General features: G+C 36.5%; 1 protein-coding gene across 2 annotated transcripts in view; it reads right to left on the reverse strand.

The window, feature by feature from the left end:
• The window catches only part of CDH13 (cadherin 13), a 505,317-nt gene that overhangs the window by 134,973 nt on the left and 347,808 nt on the right, over nt 1–22,536 (reverse strand). For both annotated transcript variants that reach the window (XM_037408727.1, XM_037408725.1), the window contains exon 7: nt 15,740–15,918. In XM_037408727.1, coding sequence (XP_037264624.1) covers nt 15,740–15,918 — 179 coding nt within the window. The remainder of the gene's footprint in view (nt 1–15,739; nt 15,919–22,536) is intronic.

Here is a 22,536-nt window from a genome sequence, read left to right on the forward strand (position 1 = left end):
ATACAGGAGCACATCTTGCCCAAAAGCCTAAGTGCTGTGAATTCCTTCAGAAAATCTGGAAGAATTTGTATTTGCTCCTCATTTTCTTCTCGATTCTTGTACTTTCTCCTAGAATTCTTATAAGAGCGACTATTCATTTCTTGGCCTTTACCTTCTATATACAACAGATTCATTTTTGCCTACAAGTTTTAAATCAGCTGTCAGATCTTTGAGTGGTTACTGTTATGCCCATATATGAATAGGAAATATATTTATATGTAAATTGCTATAACACACTTTTCTAGTTTTCTCCAATATTTATAACTAAGGGAAAAAACAGATGTAAAATGATACAAAATATTCTAGTATGTTTTCCACAGTGCATTGTATGATTTGTTTTAAAGATACGGTCTATTATTTCCTGAGATGTGCTGTACAGAAAATAGGAAAGTGCTTGGAAAGGTTTTCTCACTACTATTTACTGAAACTTTGAATATTCTGTTTGATCCATTACACTTATCAGTAACAGTCTGAATTATACTATATAATTTATCCTCCCTGGATAGGATTGGAAAAGACAGGCTTTGCTCCAGCTAAAGCACAAGGCATCTTCTGCTTATCCACTACCTCAAAATGTCATCTAAATTCTTAATTTATATTCCAAAATCTGTGTCAGTTTTCTGTCTTCCATCTTCATGAAACAAAAATTACATACTTCCTTCTATCATTTCAGGGATGAAAAGAGAAAAATATATCTTGCTTTATCTATTGGAAACTAATATCCTTGTTTAATTTAAATTCTGACTCTTCAAGTAGGAGTAACTTACCAAGTCACTAAGATCAAACCATCAAACCCCTTTTGCCTCCCAAAAATAACATTGACATGTCAGATCATATAATCAAATCCTCTTGGCCTCATATGAAGGCTGATAAACTAAATATGATATATGAACTACAGGGGAAAAAAATAACAAGCTGATACATTGATGCTAGTGGAAAGTGCCTAACAAGACAGGAGTTTCTATTAAAACTTTTTGAAGCCAAGTATTCATTATTCTGCTCCTTCCACTTGGAAGGAGACAAGACCTGCTTTACAGCTGAAAAGAAATTTTGTTCATTTACACAGCCTTAAACCTTGGTTTTGCTTGTTAAAAATTACTTCCTACCTCAAATGAAGTTGTGAGCCTCCATTTTTGTATCTGCTTTAGTAAAAGCTTGATTTAATTGTATCTATAACTTTCCATGTGATGTGATTGGTCTTTCATGCTAAGATATGACAGCCACAACAGAAGCATATGAGATTTCATGTCCCTTTTTCCAATTAAAGGCAAGCCAGTTAGAAAAAGTATTTCAAAGAACTCTTAATGCAAAAAAACCAACCAAAAAAAAACCCCACCCAACCAACATATATGTGTATATATAGATTTAGATATATATAAATCTATATGTACTTAAGCAGTTCACAATTACTAGTTCAAGGATCCCTGTCATTTTTGTGTGTGTGTCCTCCCTATTTGCAGTGTACCCCAAGAACTGATTTGTAAAGAATTCCTGTTACCTGAAGACAGTTCTTCAGATAAACTCACCCACCCCTTAACAAATTAGGCAAGATAGAAACTCCACTGCAGGCTTGTGGCTATTGCTAGTGGAATGTTCTACTATGTAAGAAACAAATTCCTTTTCTTATTCTCTGGGGAAGAAGGGCCATATTGTCATTGATGACATAGTGCTGAGAGCATTTTTTTTACAAGGCGGAGAGTGCCTTCAGCTGTGTCATTCTGTACTGGGAAGGAAATCAATGCACTTTACGGACCCAGAGCAGTGTACAGGGAATTCAGTGGCAGTATGATCTGAGATACATTACATCTGCCACCCAGTGAGGTAAAAGTGTTTTGCCAGCCTTATCTGCTGTTCTGCTGCTGGATGAAATGGAGTGTAACTCTTGAAACTTTGTTCAGTTTTTTTATTTGGTTTATTTTGGTGTTTTGTTTGGGAAGGTTTTTTTGGGGGTGGTGTTGAAAATTATGGTGCAGCAAGGTTAAATGCAATCTCTGCATTGGGTTTCTAAATAAGCTTCCAGGCATTACGCATGCTTGAAAGAAGGAATAGTTTATATCAATTAAACTATCTACATAAGTGACAGTAAGCTGTGGACCTAGGAGAGGGGATTACCCAAAGCAGCTGAGCTAATGAATGTCTCACCGCTGCTGAAAAAGAAAGGCTTTGCTTCATGTCCCTCTGGCTCAGCCAGATGGTTCCATCCCAGTGACAGTTTGGGAGGCACCAGGCAGTTCTAGGAGCTGATTCAACTCAGCAACCCAGCAAGCTCCTCTTGATGGGTTAGCCTCTTGCTAGGTCAGTAAACTAGACAGATGTATGGAGAGATCTAGCATGAAAGATGGAGGTAGAAAAGAATTCCTCTTAAAGCACAAGGCGGCATCAGACACGTGGCTGGTGGGGTGGCACATCGCCCTTTTGTAAAGGGGACCTGGCAGAGCAGCACACCCTGCCTCACCCCTCATTCTTGCTGCAAGGGCAGCCTAACCCAAACGAACTCATAATTTCCCAAAACTTCCTGAATGGGCTTAGATCTTTTCAGTTCTTATCAAAAAAACAATCTACTTCGAAGAGCTGGAATTTTCTAACTGAACCACTGCTGACTTCCCTGAACCTCTTACAACCGTCCCTTTAGCCACACTGCTAAAAGCAATGCTTTTACCTTTTGTCATCTGAAAGTGCTACCTTTAAAACTGGAGGGATGACAGTGTACAGAGCCCAGTGATTATTTTCCCTTCAAGGCAGGAATGTGATGCCTTAACGGTATAATTAGGCTCTGGTGAGAAGTCAAGAGTCCAGCCAAACCCCCGATACTTCTAATTCCCCTGTTCAACTGCACAACTGCCTTGGACCTGCGGCAAAGTCTGCCGCAAAAAATCAAGAAAGCCTAAATCACACCTGTATTACCATCAGCATAAATTGCACTGTCTTTCTCTTGTATCCTCAAATATTCAATCACATTAGTAGAAATCTCTAGACTTCCAGATATTAGTGGTACGCTTTTGACAAATTCCTCTGAAAAACTCTCTCATTTCAGCTCTTACCATTTATCACCCATGCTTCAATTAAAAGGCAGAAATCCTGTGGGGAAACTGATCTCCCTTCAGTTTGTCTCCACTGTAAGTTTTGTGTTTTATCAAGGATACATTAAAGAAAGTACACAGAAAAAAAAATCAGAAATTTCTAAGATAACAGAAATGAGGGTAATGAAACATAACGCAGCCAACAGGATTTCTGTGACCTCTCATGGGTGAGATAGCATTGCATGAAAACACGTCTCAGAGTAACAGTTTTCCTTAAGTCACGCTTTCTGCCAAAGATTTTCATGCACACAGTGTCAATGCTAAGGTAAATGTCAAAGTAGCAACTGCTTCAGTCTTGTAATTTTTTAACAAATCCACATATTCTTTTTATTACTAAGCAGACCTTTTTCCTCTCTAAATTGTGACTTCCACTGAATTGTTACCTGGATAGCTATTTAGAGCTGCATTTGCCTATCTTCTGGTGCTTCACTGTCCAGTGACAGCTGAACGGAGTGTTCAAAAAATCATTGTGCCAAACCAGAAATAATTCAGAAGTGAGATATTAGGCCAAACACCTATATTTGGTCAATTGTAAGCTGCGCCACTGTTTCAGCATAGAAAGCCATCATCTGTGATGGCCATAGCATGACTATCATTGTCCTTTGTGATATTTAGATTAAGATATTAATAGGAGAAACTCCTATTATAGGAGGCCTGAAGCTGAAAATTAAAGTATATTGGAAGAAAATTTAATTAGGATCTTTTAGTTCATCAGAGGGACTGTAGAATGAATGTGAATGAACTTACACGGCTATAGAGACTTGTATCTCCCATAAGAATATGGCTCCATAACTTACTTTCAAGATTTTTAAAGGAAATTCAGCTGTAAAAAATTGTGATAAACCTAAATTGAACCAAAGCAGCATATCTAATTTTTACAGTCTAGTTACTGCTAATATCAAATATTCATTTCTCCCAACAAGTGGGTAACTATAGCAACAAACACAACATGGCTGTATGCAAAGGTACTGAGGAACATAAGAAAACCGGTGAAAATCTTTATGTTTATCTCAGGTTTTTAAATTTTTTAACCTTCTTGAGAATTACCAGTACAGCTGTCAAGTATTTAAAATATTTGAAAATGATTAATTTAGTAAAATATTACAGACACTGAAAAACTTCTGTACACACACAATGGAAAGAATCCCATTCCTCTCTGAAAACTGCAATCTAAAATAATTTCCAATTAAAATACTTTGACAAGAAGAAGAAAATTAATTTAAATTTTAGCTCTAGGACGAAAGGAGAAGGAGCAACGTCAAGTTTCATTTTCTTCAGCCTGTCACTTCAATTCTCTTCTGAGGAGGACTTATTTTCAGATGATATAATTACAATCCTGAAATGGCAGTTTTAAATATACATGACAGATGTTTATTAAATTGAAATACATTTGGAATAAAATTTACTTCCTCTCTGCTTCACTGCAGAAGCAAAGGCCAGATTCTAGGGCCTCTTTTCTGTTGCAGTCCTTTCAAGCTGAAATATTGTCATGATTGTCAGTGAATTATCCGCCGTTTCAAAGAGCGCAGCTCTGCTCCCCCATCAGCACTACCATGCATTACACCTGTAGCACGCATGCTGCCTGGGCCATCTGAGTGTGCCTGCAAACTTTATGCAAGGCAACATCCTACTATAAATACTATACAGAAAAATTCAGGTGGCAAGGATATTCAATTCTTATGTTGAACATTAACACCTCACCTAGGGCAGGTTGTGGTCCAGTATTCTAAAAATCATTAAACGAGCAGTATCAAGCAGCATAGTCTGAAAACATCATATGTTGTACGTCAAAAAAGTAAAGTCAACATTCATAAATACTGCTCCATGGGACCATCAACCTATGAGGCAGAATTCATATTTTAGATGGAGGTATCTATTTGAAGATGGTAGTATAATATGGCTCAAACTTAAAAGTGTTCGCAAATCACTTTTCTGAGTGAGCAATGTCTTCCCTAAAGCGTGATTTATACATGATCTTAAAGAAGTCAGCTTATACTTGTTCTGCAGGGAGAATGATGCTTTATGGATTTCCTCTCAAGGAAATTGAGTTTGCCTTAAAAAAAAAATAAAATATCTATGACACAAGACAGATCAAATTAAAGATGTCACAAGCAAACTGTAAAAAGTAATAAGCAAAACTGAATTATATGCATAAACGGCAGCATTTTGATCACTGACAGATAATTCAGTGATCTTCCAGCAAGGAAAAGTCAATCATTTAGGGAACTTTCACAGCCGTATCAAAAACTATATAAAGAAAAGGCTAGCCCTTCTGTGCTAAGTGGAACTTCTTTAATTCTACAGTAATCAGCCACGTGATTGAACAACTTCATTTCTGCTTTACATTTTGAGCTTCTGAAATGTTTATATATGGTTGTGAAGTCCAACATTTACAACTAAAAACAGACTCAAAGGCTGTCACTACTCTCTCTGGGATGTTCCAGCTATATTTCAATTATGATTTAAAATTTCACACATTGCTTAATGTATAAAAATGAAAGACAAGTATACAAAAAGTTACAGGAATGCATCACAAGTGAAATTACTAGCGAATTCTCCAGTCCAAAAGAGAAGCAGAGGAGAATTTGATTAGCATGAATCTTTTTATTTATATGTGCTTAATTCAATGATTTAGCCATCTCCAGGTCCCTTCAAAGGGATGTTTGTTCAGGATATTTCTGTCTATTTACCTGTATTTATCTGTTCCAAGAACTAAAATGCATAATTCAATCAAACATACCAACATCATTCACATTCTGCCTTCTCAGATTACCTTTTAATTGATTTACTGAGTATATAAAACAGGAAACAAAAAAAATAACATTATTAATGTAGACTAAGAGTTTGTGTTTGGTTTTTTTTAACCTTGAATTGAGTTTTATATAACACAGTAGTCCAGACTGAGGACTATGGGTTGTTGACACAATGCTTTGCAGAAGCCAAAAGAATACAATTACACTGAGAGTAAAAACTGAACATCCACTCCCCAATTTTAATTCACATGATTGTGGTTAGATACTTCAGCACAAATGATAGGTACAATTGGGCAGAGAAAGAATTTTCTCATTGATAGTATTAAGATAAAATCTCCTACAAACCAGCATATTTTAAATAATATTTGCTACATATACCCTAAAAATAGAAAGTTAAAAAAAAAAAAGAAAGATAAAAGAAAGTGAAAATAAAATGAGAAAGATGAACCTGTTATGTGACTGGCATTTGGGGAACCAAAAGTAATGCCTATTGATACTAGATGAATTATCCCACAGTAACGGCACTGGGAAATCTGAATTATGCTATCGAAACACTAAAAATAACCATATAAGTATTTGGCATTATCTTTTATATGTTTTTTAAAAAAGGTGTTAAGGAATCTTGATGCAAACCACAATTGTAGAGCTATATTCTTTTTTCCTTTCTGGTAATAAACATAAATCTAAGGATGTTCTTTATTTTCTCTTGGGAAGATGACCAGTGTGCAATCCTGATTTTTGGAGCTGGGTAATTCTCTCCCTTGCCAAGGTGTTAACACAGCATACGGATGCACGTATGTTTGGTGAACTTCTAGAGTTAGGTGTTTGTTAATATCATGAGTATGTAAGTATATATTTGGTACTGCTTTTGATACTGCTGCAGTTAATCATTCAGTTTCCAAAGCTTTATTGTATGTTGAGAAAGGAAAGAAAAGTGATTGACTTTCATATTAAAGCATACAAAACTTTCTCTTCTGAAGCATTTCTAGGGTAACTCTCTTAGAGTCCCAAGTACTCTGAGCTGCAACTCTGACATAGCTAAGCAATTATTCCTATAGTGTTTTTTAAGTAATTCCATTTACTTTTTGGTACTAACTCTACTTGAGTCATGCTACTTCCAGATGTTTTTCTTTTTACTCTCATGCACTAAGCATTCTGAAAGTATTGATATTTGACAGAAAAAAAGCAAACTTTTAAGACAGAAGTAGTAAGGATGTATCGCAGTTAATGCTTGAAAAAGACTTTTTTCTATAACAATGAGAGTTCATCTTATCCAGACAGCAAAACCAGTTTAGAAACTAGGGATATTTGCAAGAAAGAGAGGATCTATTGGGATTAATCAACCGAAACTTACTTCTACCTCTTGTAGCCATATTCCTTGGCCCTATGGCAGGATTGAAAAACATAGTCAGTGAGACTCTTTCAGATTTTTCTCACCTTTTGACCCTTCCAATCCTCTCTACTGAACTGAAACTATTGCCCCAGGCATCCACAAAATGCATGGTATGTCTCCAGTCTGGAATTTCTAAGTTTTACTATCTTCCATTTTAGGTGCAATCTAGTGACCGTTAGGCCATTTGTACCAGCAGAATGTGTGTCAACATTTAGTAATTAACCAGCTGTCTCTGCAAAATCTACCACTTCAAGTTTTCTTGTATACTTCTTTCCCTCTTACGTACTTATTTGTCACAGTGGGATTTTAGCATCTAAACATCCATAGAGCTAATATTCCTTTCAATTTCTTTAAGTAAAGAAAGTCTAGCAAAAAAAATAACATTTCAGTTAACAGCCTCGATTCAAAGTATATGGGCAGCTGATATGCTTTGTGTCACTCTTATAGTGTCTTGAAGATGATATTTTTTAAATCTCTCCAGTAGTGTCAGAGAAACATGTGATGTTTAGATGAGCGACACGTCTAGAGGATCTGCAAACTATCTGCCACGGGAGCCAGTACACCAAAACTCCTAACCCAAAATGTGAAAGGGAGAAAATAAATATTTCTCAGTGCAGCTTACAGAGAACTGAAAGTTTGAAAAATCATATTCACATGTTTTTGTGGAAAATACGGAGCTTTTTCAGAAAGTAAGCTATTATGACAGTATATATATTTTACAATTATGCTTGGAGTCATCAACAGCTGAGAATCACTTGTTTTTCATAATGCGATGGATAACGTACTAGAGGAATTAAGAGCTTATAGCCGATCTAAGGAATAAACCCAGGATCCTCATGAAGAGCTGAAAATGCTCTTTTTTTCTTCCCTCAGTATCAGAGGGAAATGCAGAGAGAGTAGAAAAAGATTCCTTTGAGAGATGGCTTGGGATTTCATGTGGTTTGTCTACACAGAGGAGGGAAACGTGTCCTTGCCGAAGCTTGCCTGTTAAGTGGGTTTTATTTATCTCACTTGCAATCTACAGTTTAAAAATCTTAAGTAATATATATAGCTGTCATCCCAGTTTATATTGGATGAAATTGTAAATGAGCACCTACACACGGATTTTGGCCAGCAGATCTGGCAGGATGATAATGTGGAGCCTACAATGGCTAGCTGTCAACAAACCGGAGTTTAGGACTGCAAAGGAAAACCTGCCTGTGGCCTCAAGCATCCACACACAGAGGAGCTAAAGCAAGACTGTGAAGGGAGCTCCAAGGGTCGCTAGGGTTTTGCAGCTAGTCAAGCTCCGTTCAGAGTAGGAAAGGTACATGCAAGACACAAAGTATAAGCAGTAGCTTATGCAGAGATTCTTTCATTTACAAAGAAAGCAAATGTGTGTGTTCACCCAATGGTTTTATTTTTCCCAGAGGTAGGCTTCTTACACGTTGTGCTTAGTGTTTTGAAAAAAAGCCATTCAGTGATTTCTCTGCCTTGTGATCTTGATACTATATTCACTGCCCAAAAGAATAACATTGTGCTGAAATGGCTGTCTGTGAGGTTCTCTATGTGATATGTTCATCCCTCACAGATTTTTATAGAAAAGAAAATCTGGTCCCTGTTATTGTCAGATAAATTTCTTTTTTTTAAAAAAAAAAACACCAAAATCTGACTATCAAAATGTGTGTTGAATTAAATGAAAGTAGAAGCAGATAACAACAATGTAATGAAAGATTTGCAGAAATTCTGCCACTAAAGCTTTATGCAGATTGGATTATTATTATTTTTTTTTTTATGAACAATTGTTCTAACGTTCTGGCAATGGGAATCTTTACTATTCCTAACCTGAATGATACTACTCATATATTGACATATTTTTTTAAAATTTTATTTACCTCTCTTGCACAGCCTCTTTCGAGATTTAAGAATATGTCAGAGAGCTTTCTTATCAAAAACGTAATAGGAATCAAACTATGAATTACTGGTACATCTAGTAAAATAGATGTATTTTCTCACTGTGGACATTTAATCCCAAGTGCTAGAAAGTTCATTAGAAATTTAACTTTAAATAAGAGTTTACACCTCACTAATGAGCATTTTCCATTTCTGTCCATTTGTTCATAAGCTAGCATTATAATCGGAAGCTTTTTCCTCCCCTTTTTCTATTTTCTAATATTTGAGACACAATGGACTATGTAATAATCTCTAAAAAGTGATTGAAGACCCACCACTTTTTCTCTGACCAAAGACCCACTGCTCTTCACATTTACAGGCATCAGAACCACAGTATAAGAAATGCATTAATCAAGGGAAAAGGATGAATGCCTTGTTTATCTTGTATTTTAAGCAGAAATGTGAGATATTGCTATATCTGTCACTATAAAACCCTAAACCATAGAAATTGGGGTCCAGCTATGGAATTTACTATATTGCAAAACAAGTTAAAGGTGTGCAAGTGGGAATTCTGTCAGAGAAGACAAGACGAAATGATACAACTATTCCAACTCAGAACTGATATGCTCCAAGGTATAAGTTTTCTCACAATCACTGTAAATATGAATATTTTAGAGGTTAATATGGAGATCAAATGTGGAATGCATTTGCTGAAAAGATTAATATCTTTTCATTAAAAATGAGAGTGCACTGTTGGTTCAGCATTTGCATTTAGATCGAGTAAGTAATAAGTATATTGACTGCTTAAGACACCTATCTCCAAAATGGAAGATATGGGTAAAGAGGGTAGTGTCCATATGCAGAAGTGGCCAAGCTTTTCCTATTTCCTACTGCTACCCCTTCAGAGACCTTAAGCCCTATCAACAAGAACACTGTGATTTACTTATCACAGCAGAACTGGTTGCATAGTGTAAAGAACATTTATGCAAACATCCATTCCTTCATGAGAGCAGCGTATTGCTGAATATGTATCGGTGGGCTGCTGTTGACTTGAAAAATTGCTAACGGCTGTACGGTCATCCATCAGTGTATGGACAGGAATGGATATTTGCAACGCTGCTTTTTGTTGCAATTGCTGTTTAAAGCTTAGAGACATCCGGTTAAGCGGGAGACTCAGCCAGCTATTACATTATTACCTGTAGTCCACATAAACATGAGCAGGATCAGCTAATATAACTCCAGGTTTCGCAACATTTATGGCTTAAGACTTTCAGCTCCATGTTTCCAAGTAATAAAGAGAGGGAAATTTATATAAGACTCAAGTAATGGTAGATTGATGCACCAAGATTGGTTCTAATGGTTACAGAACATAGCACTTGCCTGCTGAAATGGCGGCATGGCTTGCAAAGGCACACCAACTATCAGTCTTGCTGGAAAACATACATTTCACATAACTGAATCAAGGCCAGGGTTTCTCAGAATCACAGAATACTTGAATTGGTTTTCTTAAGGTGTTTAAAAACATATGGGACAGCATATAGCAGATATCTCAGACTACTTGTTAACCTTAATTCAAATTAAGCACAGCAATTCCTATCAAACGCAAAAGCATATTACTCCTCAAACTGTGGGAAGCAAAGTAAATATTTCACTTGAGCAACTGTGGCGGCAGCTTTCTTAGTACTTTAGTCATATAAAATTTATAAAAATCACACAGCTACTTTCCCACCGAGCAGAAGGGTCTGCAAAACAGGCAAAACAGCACTGTGGGTAAGCAGAAAAAATGACTACTGATCCATAAAGGGAATTTACGAGTTGGTCCTACAAGGGAACAAGAACAAGTGTTTTCTCCTCCTATACACGTGGGGAGTTTTATTTTTCTTTTACTGTAGGGAAGTGCCACTTGGAAATGGACTGTCCATCCCTGAAACACAAAATTCAGGACATTTTCTCAAGGTTTCTTTCATCTTTTTTTCTTCTTCTCCCCCCTCACCCTGTTGTGCTCTATTTTGGGTCACTTAAACCATAGACTTTGATGGAGGGCATCCTTCTCCTTTGAATTTATAAATCAAAATATATTCTCCAGTGGGTATCTGGAGGAATAATTTGCCCCCTAACACTCTTCAATCTTTATGGCTGACACATTCAAGGATGCTTAACTCCCACAAGGGGAAAAAAAAAACCAAAAACAAAAACCCAGCACATTAATCTTCAAAAATACGTCCTTACCTGCCTTCTGAAAATGAAAATGGATGTTCTTTTAGAAATTATCTCTGAGTTTTGCTTTAAACCCTGAGGATAATGCACTTTTCAGAAACAATTTTGAATCTGAGAATTTTATAAATAAAAATACACTGGCATATAAGTACAAATCCTGCATGGTACTAAGTATTTCCTTGAAGGCATGAGGCACTCGGCTTCCCTCAGCAGATGTCAATAGAAATCAAAAGCACTCAGCAGCTTGCTGGATGTAATCCATGGGATTCCTACATACACTTTTTCTGCATACTGGAGAGAATGACTTTTTTACTTGATGCTTTTATAGATGATACTACACTATGGAAATAGCTCCAAAGCACACAGAGTCACCCATCTGTGCAAGATCACCACCCCACCCCCCCCACCCCCCCATTCAACTACTACCAAGGTTAAAAAAATAAAATAGCTAGGTTGGGGATGTGAATGCAGACATGCAACTCAAAGAAAAGACCTAAAATGACCTTTCTGATTCTAGATAGTGCAAGAAACAAAACAACCCTGAAGAGGGAGTGTTGCCTTTTACATCACATATTACTTCTGGTGCTTTATGCACAGAAGACCTTTGGAATAGCCTTTGAAGGAGAGGACACCTAACACACCAGGGAGCATTCCCGTCTCCATACTATCAGTTTAGCAAGAGACCTGGTAAATGCTATTCACAGAAAAAAATGTTTTGAAGGCCTGTAGGAATTTAACAAAATTATCTTGATTTTGAGCTGATCCTGTAGAGCTAAAAACAAACAGATGAACAATTGAGGTTCACCAGAAACAAGTTAATTCTTTCCTTTTCCCTTTCTTTTAAATTTTCCTTGATTTTAAAAGTGTCTACTTAGAATTTACTTTTAACTCTAAAGTATTACCATAAAAAATATTTTTATTTTCATCTCCTAAAAATTTTTAACCTAGATGTTTACTCATGCATGTGAACATTCTCCCACATATATTTACTTGGATATAAAAACTGAGCTCTCCAGATGGTCTTTTTTTTGTTTTTTTAACTTTAGGGTAAATACCTGTATTTTCATTCTTTGCACTGAAATAAGAATTTCTGAGGCTATGCCTTAGCAACTCTTCTGAACATGCTGAAGCATGGAAAAATAGCATGGACTATACAATATGGGTTTAATCTGCCAGATACTTTGTATCTCCAAATCTCAGTATCTCCCATTGGGCAGTACCCTTGGCTCCCTCTGATGCACAAACATGAAATAAATTATACTTAAGACTTAAAAAGGACCCAAATCAAAATATAAGCTCAAACAATTTATACTCTTTTAAATATGTTAAATGAAATGGAAAGTTTCCGAAAAGCATCAAGATCCGAGCAATAGTAAAACTTACTAAAAGAGATGGAAAATATGAGTAATTTTAATCAGTGTTTTAACATGCTTTAGAAGAGTTTATATCACCCTCTGGTGCATATGATTGATGAGACATAGTTTTCTCTTTTCTCTGTGTCCACGCTAGAGAAATTTTTACTTTAGTTCAGCTTCTTAATTGGTGTCTAGGACTAATGCAGTTTTAATCAGCACACTTACAAGGAACAACCACGAAAAACCACTTTTGACTCTACTCACTTTTAAGATTCAAATAGAAAATAAACAGAGTTAGCAGAAGACAGAAAAATCACAGGCAGTTGACCCAGTTTAGAGTTTAAGTAAAATCTAGGAGAAGCCGCAGGTCTGGATTGGCAGCCGTGGATAATCAGATTCACCCAGACCAGTTTCTGGAGCTGTGGAATTCCCCAGCAGAAATGCATCTCCCCTGCCGCCCCTGTACGGTGTGCACCTTCAGCAGCTGCACCCACTTACTTGCAAATACTGCTGACTCAAATCCCAGTCATAAAAAGGATCAGCTGAGTTGCTCAATATTTATTCTCTTTTCCAAGCAATGGAAAACATTATGAAAAATCTTGCTGCTCCTGACGCATGTCTGCTATAACACACTCTCCAATGAGACACCAACAAAAGAAGGGTAAGACCTGAGGAGGTAAAAGCATCCGCCCTTTTCACAGATACTGTTTAATGCGGTCTTTGCCCAACCATCACTTTTTTGTCCTCTGATGTCACACATGTATTAGCAAGGCTTTCAGGGGAAAGATCACTTCTTTGTCCCGTGTTTCTACAACGCACCTCCATAGGAGATAGTGATAATAGCCAAAATGTTTAAGACCTAAAAAGGCTCACCAGGAAAATAAAACAATAACATCCTTATATCAGCTGATACCCTACAGAGGAGTGCCAAATAGTACACTCCCCCTGCCCACCACCTTTCCAGCATCCTGATAATCACTTCTTCAAGCCTGGTGATATGCAGACACCATATTCCCCAAGCAGTAGCCAGAGAGCCATTTCCTCCTCAGCTGTTACTCCCATCTCTCTCCACCCAAGGCAGACAGTTCTTTTACCATAGTTCAATTTCATGAGCTACACAGAAATCCATGTTATTTATATAGTATCAGGATTATGTTGGTACCCAGAATTGTTCATAATAGGACCATTAGGCTGCTCATCCCTAAAAGCCAATACTACAGTTAAAAACAGAAGTTATACATCTTTGACCATGAATGGCTAACTCCACAGATCTAAAAAAGGAGGCATGACTACCAGTTTCTACACAAGATGTACATAAGCAGGAGAGGGGAGAAGAGGCTGAACCCACGAAGATGACAGAGAACACTTCTTATGAAGAAATGGAAAACATGCTTTTTCCTACACCTTTCACCTGACAAGAAAATATTAGGCTGGACTTTTAACTGCAGATAATGATTAGATTTAGTGTTAAAATTTTACATAGCCCTATATTTTGGCTTATAAAACATACAGCATTTTTAGCAACAACAAGAATTTGCAGTTTCAACGAGACTACAGCTTGCCATGTCACCTTTAAAGCAAAGGTATTGAATCTACTATTACTAAAAATCATGAGGAATTCAGATCTTGCTTTCAGGATATACTATCCAGCTGTAATACCAGTTCGATTGAGGCCAGGGTTCTTGTATGGAGACAGCATCATTATTTCATGAATCACCAGTGACCTTTGGGAGATACTAGGAAAAGCAGGCATGTTCATTCCCTTCCATTGATTTTCTAATTTTGAGTAAATTGGTTTAATCTGGGGAACAGTTATCTGCTAGGAATAAAAATACCTTAACTGACTTTAAAAAAACAGTATAAAGCTTTTGAACCAAAACAATGAATTTAGAAGGGAAACTTGAGGTAAAAAGGCAGCGATTATGTAAGTCTTGGGCACGATTCTGTGGCCAGCCACACAAGTGTGAAAGGACTGGAATCTCTCTAAACTTGACAGACAGATCCTACATGCCCGGACCTTACTTTTACTGCACTGTCTGTCTGGAATATGTGTCTGGTTTACCCGTTAAACACCTGCTGTTGGAAAAGCCTGCAGGAAAATTACTGACCTGACATGGGAAGTGGTATGGGTATCATTTTCATCTGGTTAAAATGAGAAATAGCGTGCTGAATATTGACAGTCCTCAATCTAACCAGCTTAGAAGATAAGTTCAGTAAATTAGCATGTACCTGAAACAGCCTGCAAGAAAAGAACTCGGTCGTCTCCACAAACCTAAGAGTACACAGGGCTACATAACTGGTAGGAAAATGGTGATTTATAGATTGACTAACTGCTCAGGGTCAACACTGTATTGGTGCCCAGATCTCATTTATTCTGATAACTAAACCTTTGTCTTAACCGATTGGCTCTGCTTTATAATCTTCTGGATGTGAAATGATCATACCTAAGCTTTCTTTGCTATCAATTTACACTCTTATAATGTTTATGACCTATAATAAACATAGATTTTGGCACTATGGTAATTCACCTTAAAGCCACACGCAGACTACCTTTACTATTCCTTTTTTGCGTTTTCATTTTTGCCTAGGGGGTACAAATTCGATTAGTCTATTAAGTCCACTCAATAAAAAGAAAATTCTAGAAAAGGATTTAAGGCACCAAACTGTAACAATCACGTAGCAAGCTATATATACAATTAGGTTTGTGGTTTGGGTTTTTTTACTTCCAAAGAGTCATTTGGTAACCCTAAATTTAATTCCACTTATTCCTAAGATCTTTGCTCTTGCCAGTCCAAAACACTAAACATCTTGTCCAGAAATTATGAACTACAAAATTTATAAATATTGATCAGAGAATATAACTTCTTAAGCACAAATAAGAAATAAACAAAACTCTTGAAAAGACTCCTCAAAGTTGAACATCTGAACCCCCATTGCTGCAATATTCTGAACCTCTTTTCAAGCCACAGAAGAAGATTATAGACATAAACGTTAAAATATCAGACTAGCAACAGGAAAACATTCACTTACCTCACGATCCAACAGTACAGGTGACACCACTGTAACAATATCTCCCTTTTCTGGGTCAATGTAGAACATATTTGGAGATGGTTTGGTAGGTGTCTGTTTGAGGATGTGATACCGCAGAAGAGCATTGTCTGTGCTAGAGTCATCAGCATCGAATGCAGTCATACGCATCACAGTCGTACCTGAGAGAGAGGTAGACACACAGCAGGATGCAGTTAGCAACAACGTGTAAAATTATATTGCCTTCAAGTGTGAGAACCAGGTGGGCACAATATATAATTATCTCATCAAGACCACTAAGTAGTTTCACCTGATACTTATTTTGTGCTTTTAATTTTACTTGCTACTGAGCCAGCAACAAAAGACCAGTGTTTCTGGTTTGCAGCAGACCTAAAACTCTGTAAGTTCCCCACGTTTGTATGCCATCAGACTAATTACATTTCACTAAGTGAACTACAGGTGTATCTTTTTCACTTTAAATTCTACGGTACATTTATGATGAAGATGACCATGCTGAAGGAAAAGTCTATCTTCACTTTAGTCTTGCACAGTTTCAGAATTGGTTGGACATTATAATTTCTGTCAGTAAGGAATTTTGTAATTATTAAAGCCTACATTATTATAATTGCAATTTGTACAAGTTTATGGGCTTACTGTATCAGTGTCAATAAAACAAAAAAACCCCAACCAAACACGCCTCTATTGCCATGCTGTCCTTCAAGTGATGAAGATTGCTTTTAACATTAAAATCCTAAAGCATACAGTTCTGCTACACAGTGCAATATGGTAAACACTTGACTGCACAGATTCCTACAGAATCTGTGTACGGAGGAAAAACGTTACTCTTCTATATCATAATTAATACAGGAGGACTGAGATGCTGCCAATTCTGTACTTAGCTACTGGAACACATACTCCTGCATTGCAGGATCAAGTCTTTTCCTCTCCCTTAGACAGGCTGACATAGCCTACAAAATTCGGTCATAGCGTTCTTTTATTTGCTTTCTACTGCACTTTAAGAATGGGAGAAAAGAAGTATGTAAAGGTGAACAGTAAAGTTCACCTGGGCTGAACCATGAGATATTCACCCCTAGATCATTGTGATTTCTTAATCCATTCGTTTATAGGTATAAATGCAAGCATTATTAAAAAAAAATATTGAAAAGGAATATATCAGCACACCAAAACAAAAGTATTTCTGATAATACTGACCTGAAGAAAGAGTAAAATCCTACCAAATAACAAAATAACCAAGTAACCAAATAACAAATCAATAAACTAATTTCAATGGTGAACCAAAGTTAAGTAACAAATTAATGCAAAAGATATTTGCAAACTTGATACAAATAAGGAATCTAGAAAAGCATCCGTTCTTTTGCCTAAAAATCCCAACTGAAATAATGTATCAAACTCCATCAACTATACAATTTACATTTAAGTAGATTAGCACTGAAACCATATTATCTAACGTGTGAACCACAACGTCAAAGTTAGTTATAATTCTTTATTAGAGATTAATTCTTATGTGGTGGCTAACAACTACTTTACCCTCATAGACTTTCAAATAAAAGTATTATTTTAAAATATCATGATGAAAAACATTTCAAATTAGACATTCTCGTTGCTTAACATGTCTGTAAGACCTTATAATCTGTTCTCAGTATCTGTATAGACTTTTGTGGCGAAAAAACTACAAGTGATTAAAACCTTCTGGTCAGACAAGGTCTAAGACAGTACATCACAAGTGCCTGCAAAACAAATATATATCATTCAGGTGCAATGCTAAACAGCGAGTCTATATTCTTTGTGAAGGTCTTGAAGCACAGAGCACTTAAAAATCAAAACAAAAAAATAAAATAAAAATGAAATATTGTGATGAAAGTTCAAACAAACCCAGCTTCATTTATAGGCTGACATAACAACTGCCTTGTTCACTGTTAAACAAACACAACTGGGTTGTTTAGATATGTTTCTCCTTTTTTTTTTTTTTTTCCCCCTGCACTTCCCAGAGTACAAAGTATCGCCTCTTGTTGTAGTGACCTTGAATATAAGCGCTCAAAGGTTTTTCTTCATTGCTACTTCAGGCAGAGTTACCCCCTTGAGAAAAATAACAGAGATCTGACAACATGTTGGTTTTATTCACCAATGATTAGAGGTCAGACAGCTCAAAAAGAAGCTTTACCGCTGGATACCATGCGGTGTTTTCCAATATTACAAGATGATTCTAGGCCTGATATTTTTTCCTTTGTTTGAGACTTCCTCTGAAGAAAAAAAGAGCAGCTTTCTGTTTCGAAGAATGAAGATTCACCCACCCTCTTTTCACAAGTACAACACATTGTGCTATTTTTTAGATATTTATCACATTTTGAGAAGTTTATTTATGTTCACATTGGATAACGTGTTTCACAAACATCTCCTAAATCACAAGACTTCAGTGAGATAAAGAAGAATTAAGGCAAATCTTCAAGGGAATACCTGAGTTAAAGTGAAACTGAATGGGTTTCAGCACGCAACTCTTTCCTGAAAAATGCAATTTACTAAGATGCTATACTCAAGTACATTAGATTATATTTTTAATGAATATACAGTTGCTACTATTATTAATCTATTAGATGAGTTGATGCTCAGCAGAGGTTTAGAAACTGATTAAAATATATGCTTAAGTAGAAATCCTATTGCCCCAGACAGTTCTACTGAAATATTTCTGATGCTAAGACTGTGGAAGGCACATGTAGGTTTGAAGATCTAATGTAAATCCCCAAATCTCTAGTACACTGGCATAAAACTGGCTTAATACAATGGCTGAGTCTGATGCTGGTTTGCCAGCTGCAGTTCTTTAACCTTTCAACTCCATGGACATTAACTTGTTCTGTGCAATCATTCCTTTGGTGCATACAGATAAGAAATTCCAGCAACACAGAAGAGCAGAATGTTAACATTTGTTTTGCATAGAAATGATAGCTTCAGGAGGAAAGCTGTACAGAAATAGATCTATTTCTTTCTATGTTGCTTCTGTCAAAAGTTTTGTGATGCTGGTTTCTAGCTACCATCAGAGTCTCATTTACATTTAAGTAAAAGTTATTCTATTCTCACAAGTTAATATAACATGTAAAAATGCACATAAAATGGGGTTGTCTTTAGATGTCATTATGCATTAGTACAGTCCGAGGTTGTACCTGTTTTCTGTTCATGAACACCAATACAGAAACCTACATCTCTCTAACCATCACCTATACGCTCACACCACCGCAGCCAGCGGAGCTGGAGTACTGCAGGGAAAGGGAGCCCTTGCACTGATCTGAAGGTTGGTGCTAGGCTTCAGCAGCCGTGCTGACGAGGGTTTGTCCCCCAAACATATCCTTTCCTCTCTTGCACTCACAAGCAAGCTCACAAACTAACCAGAGTTCAATGCTGTCTGTTCATTTCAAAGCACAGTGGTGCCTAATTACATTCTACTTCATTAAAACAAAACAAACAAACCCCACACACGTACAACAAGCTAGAATGGGCTAGTATTTGTGGTTGATGCCTCAAAAATCACAACCACTTTAAATCAGCAGCTAAAATATATTCCAGTGACCTTTTGGAGAAGTCTGATAGCTATATTTCCAGGGAAAAACATTCCTGTCCTAGCTGAGGTGTTCACATAGAGAACACACATGACTCTACATTTGGAACTGGACCACCATAAGAGATAATGTTTATAGAGTTCTTTTTCCTAAAAATATAGTGACACATATTTTCATTTTAAAAGGCTCTACAGCATACATCCAAGTCCAAAAGAGTTTAATTCAAGATGCACACTTCCTCAGTGTTACTCCTTCATCATAAAGTTTTATTCTTCATAAAAGATTCATTTCCCCAGACCCATAAACTGACTACTTCTAATTCAGTGTCATTTTATAAATACTTCCATTCCTGGCATCAATCAAATGCAGCTGGCTTTCAAACCACAAAACAACAGCTTTCTACATTATCATGTTAAACAATATATATTAACTTATCAAGCTAGAGGAAGAAATGTCTGCAAAATCAGCAACTTTACAGTTCTGCCAATGATGCACAGAGACTGATTGAGGCAGTCTCTCTCAGTAAAGGTATAGTTATGCCTTGGTGTATTTCAATATTCATGGTTTGTCACACCTTCTGGGCAGTTTTGTTATTACCATAATCACTCAAAACCTCTACTTGCACCTCCCAGAGCTCCTCATTGATCGGACATATATCCCAGTAGCCAGGTCATTGCTCCAGAGGCTGCAGCTATCAATCTGTTGTTTGCTCATTTGGCCTGGAAGTCAGCTTGGAAATATTGGCAAAAAACTCCCCTTAGGCATTAAGAAGTAAAACACAATGCTTGCACAATTTTGTGGTGATTGGAGCAGATGGTTTCTTGGGAAAAAAGCTTGTTGGCATTTTGTTATTTACCTCTTAATAACCTTTCCATTTCCTTTTTTTTTTTTTTTTTTTCCTTTTAGGTGCATTTTTTTTTTTGTCAAGATGCCAAAAGAACCCTGGGAACAGTTCAGCTGATGGATGAGATTACTACTAACCACCTATCCTTTCTATTTATTTATTATAGTCAGCTGGTGGGTGTACAAAAAGGACTGGAATGTACTGGAAGGGAGGCCTATTTCCAGCTTAGTGAAATGTGAACAAGTGTCATAAGCCTACAAACTTAAAAGACAAATTTGAATACTAACATTAAAATATTATCCAGTTTAAGGACTGAATAGTTTTAACTTAATGAGTGCTCAAAAGCTTGATATTGGTTTTCTCATGTTATTTTCACTCTTTTTGTGAGTCTCAGCACATTAAATACTCTACGGAAATGGAAGGATCTACTTGCCTAATTAACTTGGATTGCTGTGTTTTATTTCCACCTTCTTCACAAGTTCAGATATACGTCTGTACACAGATAATAATCAGTTGAACAATGGTATACTTTCAAAAAGTAAAGCTATTTCAACCCAAGGGAGCCAACAAAGAATGAAAAACAGGATGAAAAAGGAAGAAATCAAGGTTACCTATAACTCCAGAACACATCACATTTATCACTACAGAAAAAAAAAAAAAAGATATAAACTTTCAGAAAATGGAGCAAAGGAGAATACCCTCCTGTTATACTCATCATAACTAATTGCATGTTTGACTGTCATTTTGTACTTTAAAGACAATAAGCCCTAGGGAAGCAAAACAAATGTAATGTCTATAATGTTTCCAATCAAGTGCATTTGAATTGCAACTACAGTTATTAACTTATGTGTGTTATTAAAAACTTGAAGCCGTTGTTCAGTAGAGAAGATACTTAGTAAGAATTAAGTAGCTCAGGCTTTTAGCATATCTTATGTTTGTATAGGGCAGTAATTTTCTACCCTACAGGACATTTTCCATATCGTCTATTTAGATGTCTGGCAAATTCAGGATATGTGCATACTTTTTAAAATAGAGTTTAGACAGCACAGCTGATTAGTGTGCTGGGCATGCCATCTGAGCATGCAGTAAGCACGAGTGGAGAGATGCACTGGTGAACTGTCAGTTGTGGAATGAATAATCAACAAACTTCTGTTGATACACAAAAGAAATTTCAGTAATGTTAAGTAGAGAAGAAGACTGTTAAGAATTGCTGCTATGTGTAAAGACTTAATGCAGTCAGAAAGCATATAAATCGAGTAGGAAATAATGGAACATTCCTAGTTGAACATTATGACAAAACTGTAAAGATGAATGGGCAGGTCAGCCTTTAGCAATACTAGCATTTAACCTTTTTTTTCCCCTGAGTAACACAGCCGTTTTGGTAGAATAAGTTATTCACTCCTGGGGTTTTTTGAGAATGAGTTACATACAGTAGTGTCCCTAGCCGTACAGTCGGGTAGAGTGTCTCATGCCTGGAAATGATGTTAAGAACTTGCAGGTGTCTGTTGCTCAAGGAGAGACATGGATACATGAAATGCCCATAAATGAATTTGTATTAGTTGAAGTTACGTGAAATAAATGCTACTTTGGTATATTGTGCTTTGTCTCTGGTGCTATGAATGCTTCTTTCTTCAGCATAAAATTTTTGGGTGAAAACACTGAAAATTGTCAGCCCCAACAAGGTTTCCCAAATCATGCATATATTATCAGTACATACCAGGTTATGAGATGTTGTGGTAGCATATACTTACGCTCTTCTTTGTGCAGATACAAGAAATTATGAAGCAAATAAAAAGAGCATTATTTATCCTTTCAGAATTCTAAGATCCCCATCACAAATCTTGCATTCTACAAAATATGAAATTTGTGGTCCCTGATTGGGATAACTTACATTTTAGACACCATGCAGTCTTCCCTTACACAAAAAAAAAAATAATAAAAAAAAATAATTGCACGTAGTTTTTGCATTTGTCTGATAGACTACAGATAGTATGAGACTACAGACAGCATGAAACAGGCAGTTCCATGAGAAGTAAAATCAATGAAGTCTCATTTCTTTTCCTGTCTTTTACTGTCCAAAGGCTAGTGTCCTGGATGGATAAGATGATGATTTAGAGGGGCTAAAGTCAGTCATTCCCTTAGGAAGACCTTTCATAGGATCTTTTTCTCTTTTATTTTCATGAGTTGTATGAATTTAAGGTACCCCTTCAGACAACTTTATCCCTATGAGAAAATTAGTGGAAATAGAGTAGCAAGTTCAAAAGTTTTGAGGGACTGACTGCCCGACAGACGGGTAGAAACACATGCTAAAAGCTAACTTACTCAGATGGCTTCTTATTTTTATGTGCCAGTTTCTTTTCATCACGTATCTATATTAAAACTCAAAA

Source organism: Falco rusticolus, chromosome 15 (genome assembly GCF_015220075.1).
Source record: "Falco rusticolus isolate bFalRus1 chromosome 15, bFalRus1.pri, whole genome shotgun sequence".
Taxonomy (NCBI): Eukaryota; Metazoa; Chordata; class Aves; order Falconiformes; family Falconidae; genus Falco; species Falco rusticolus.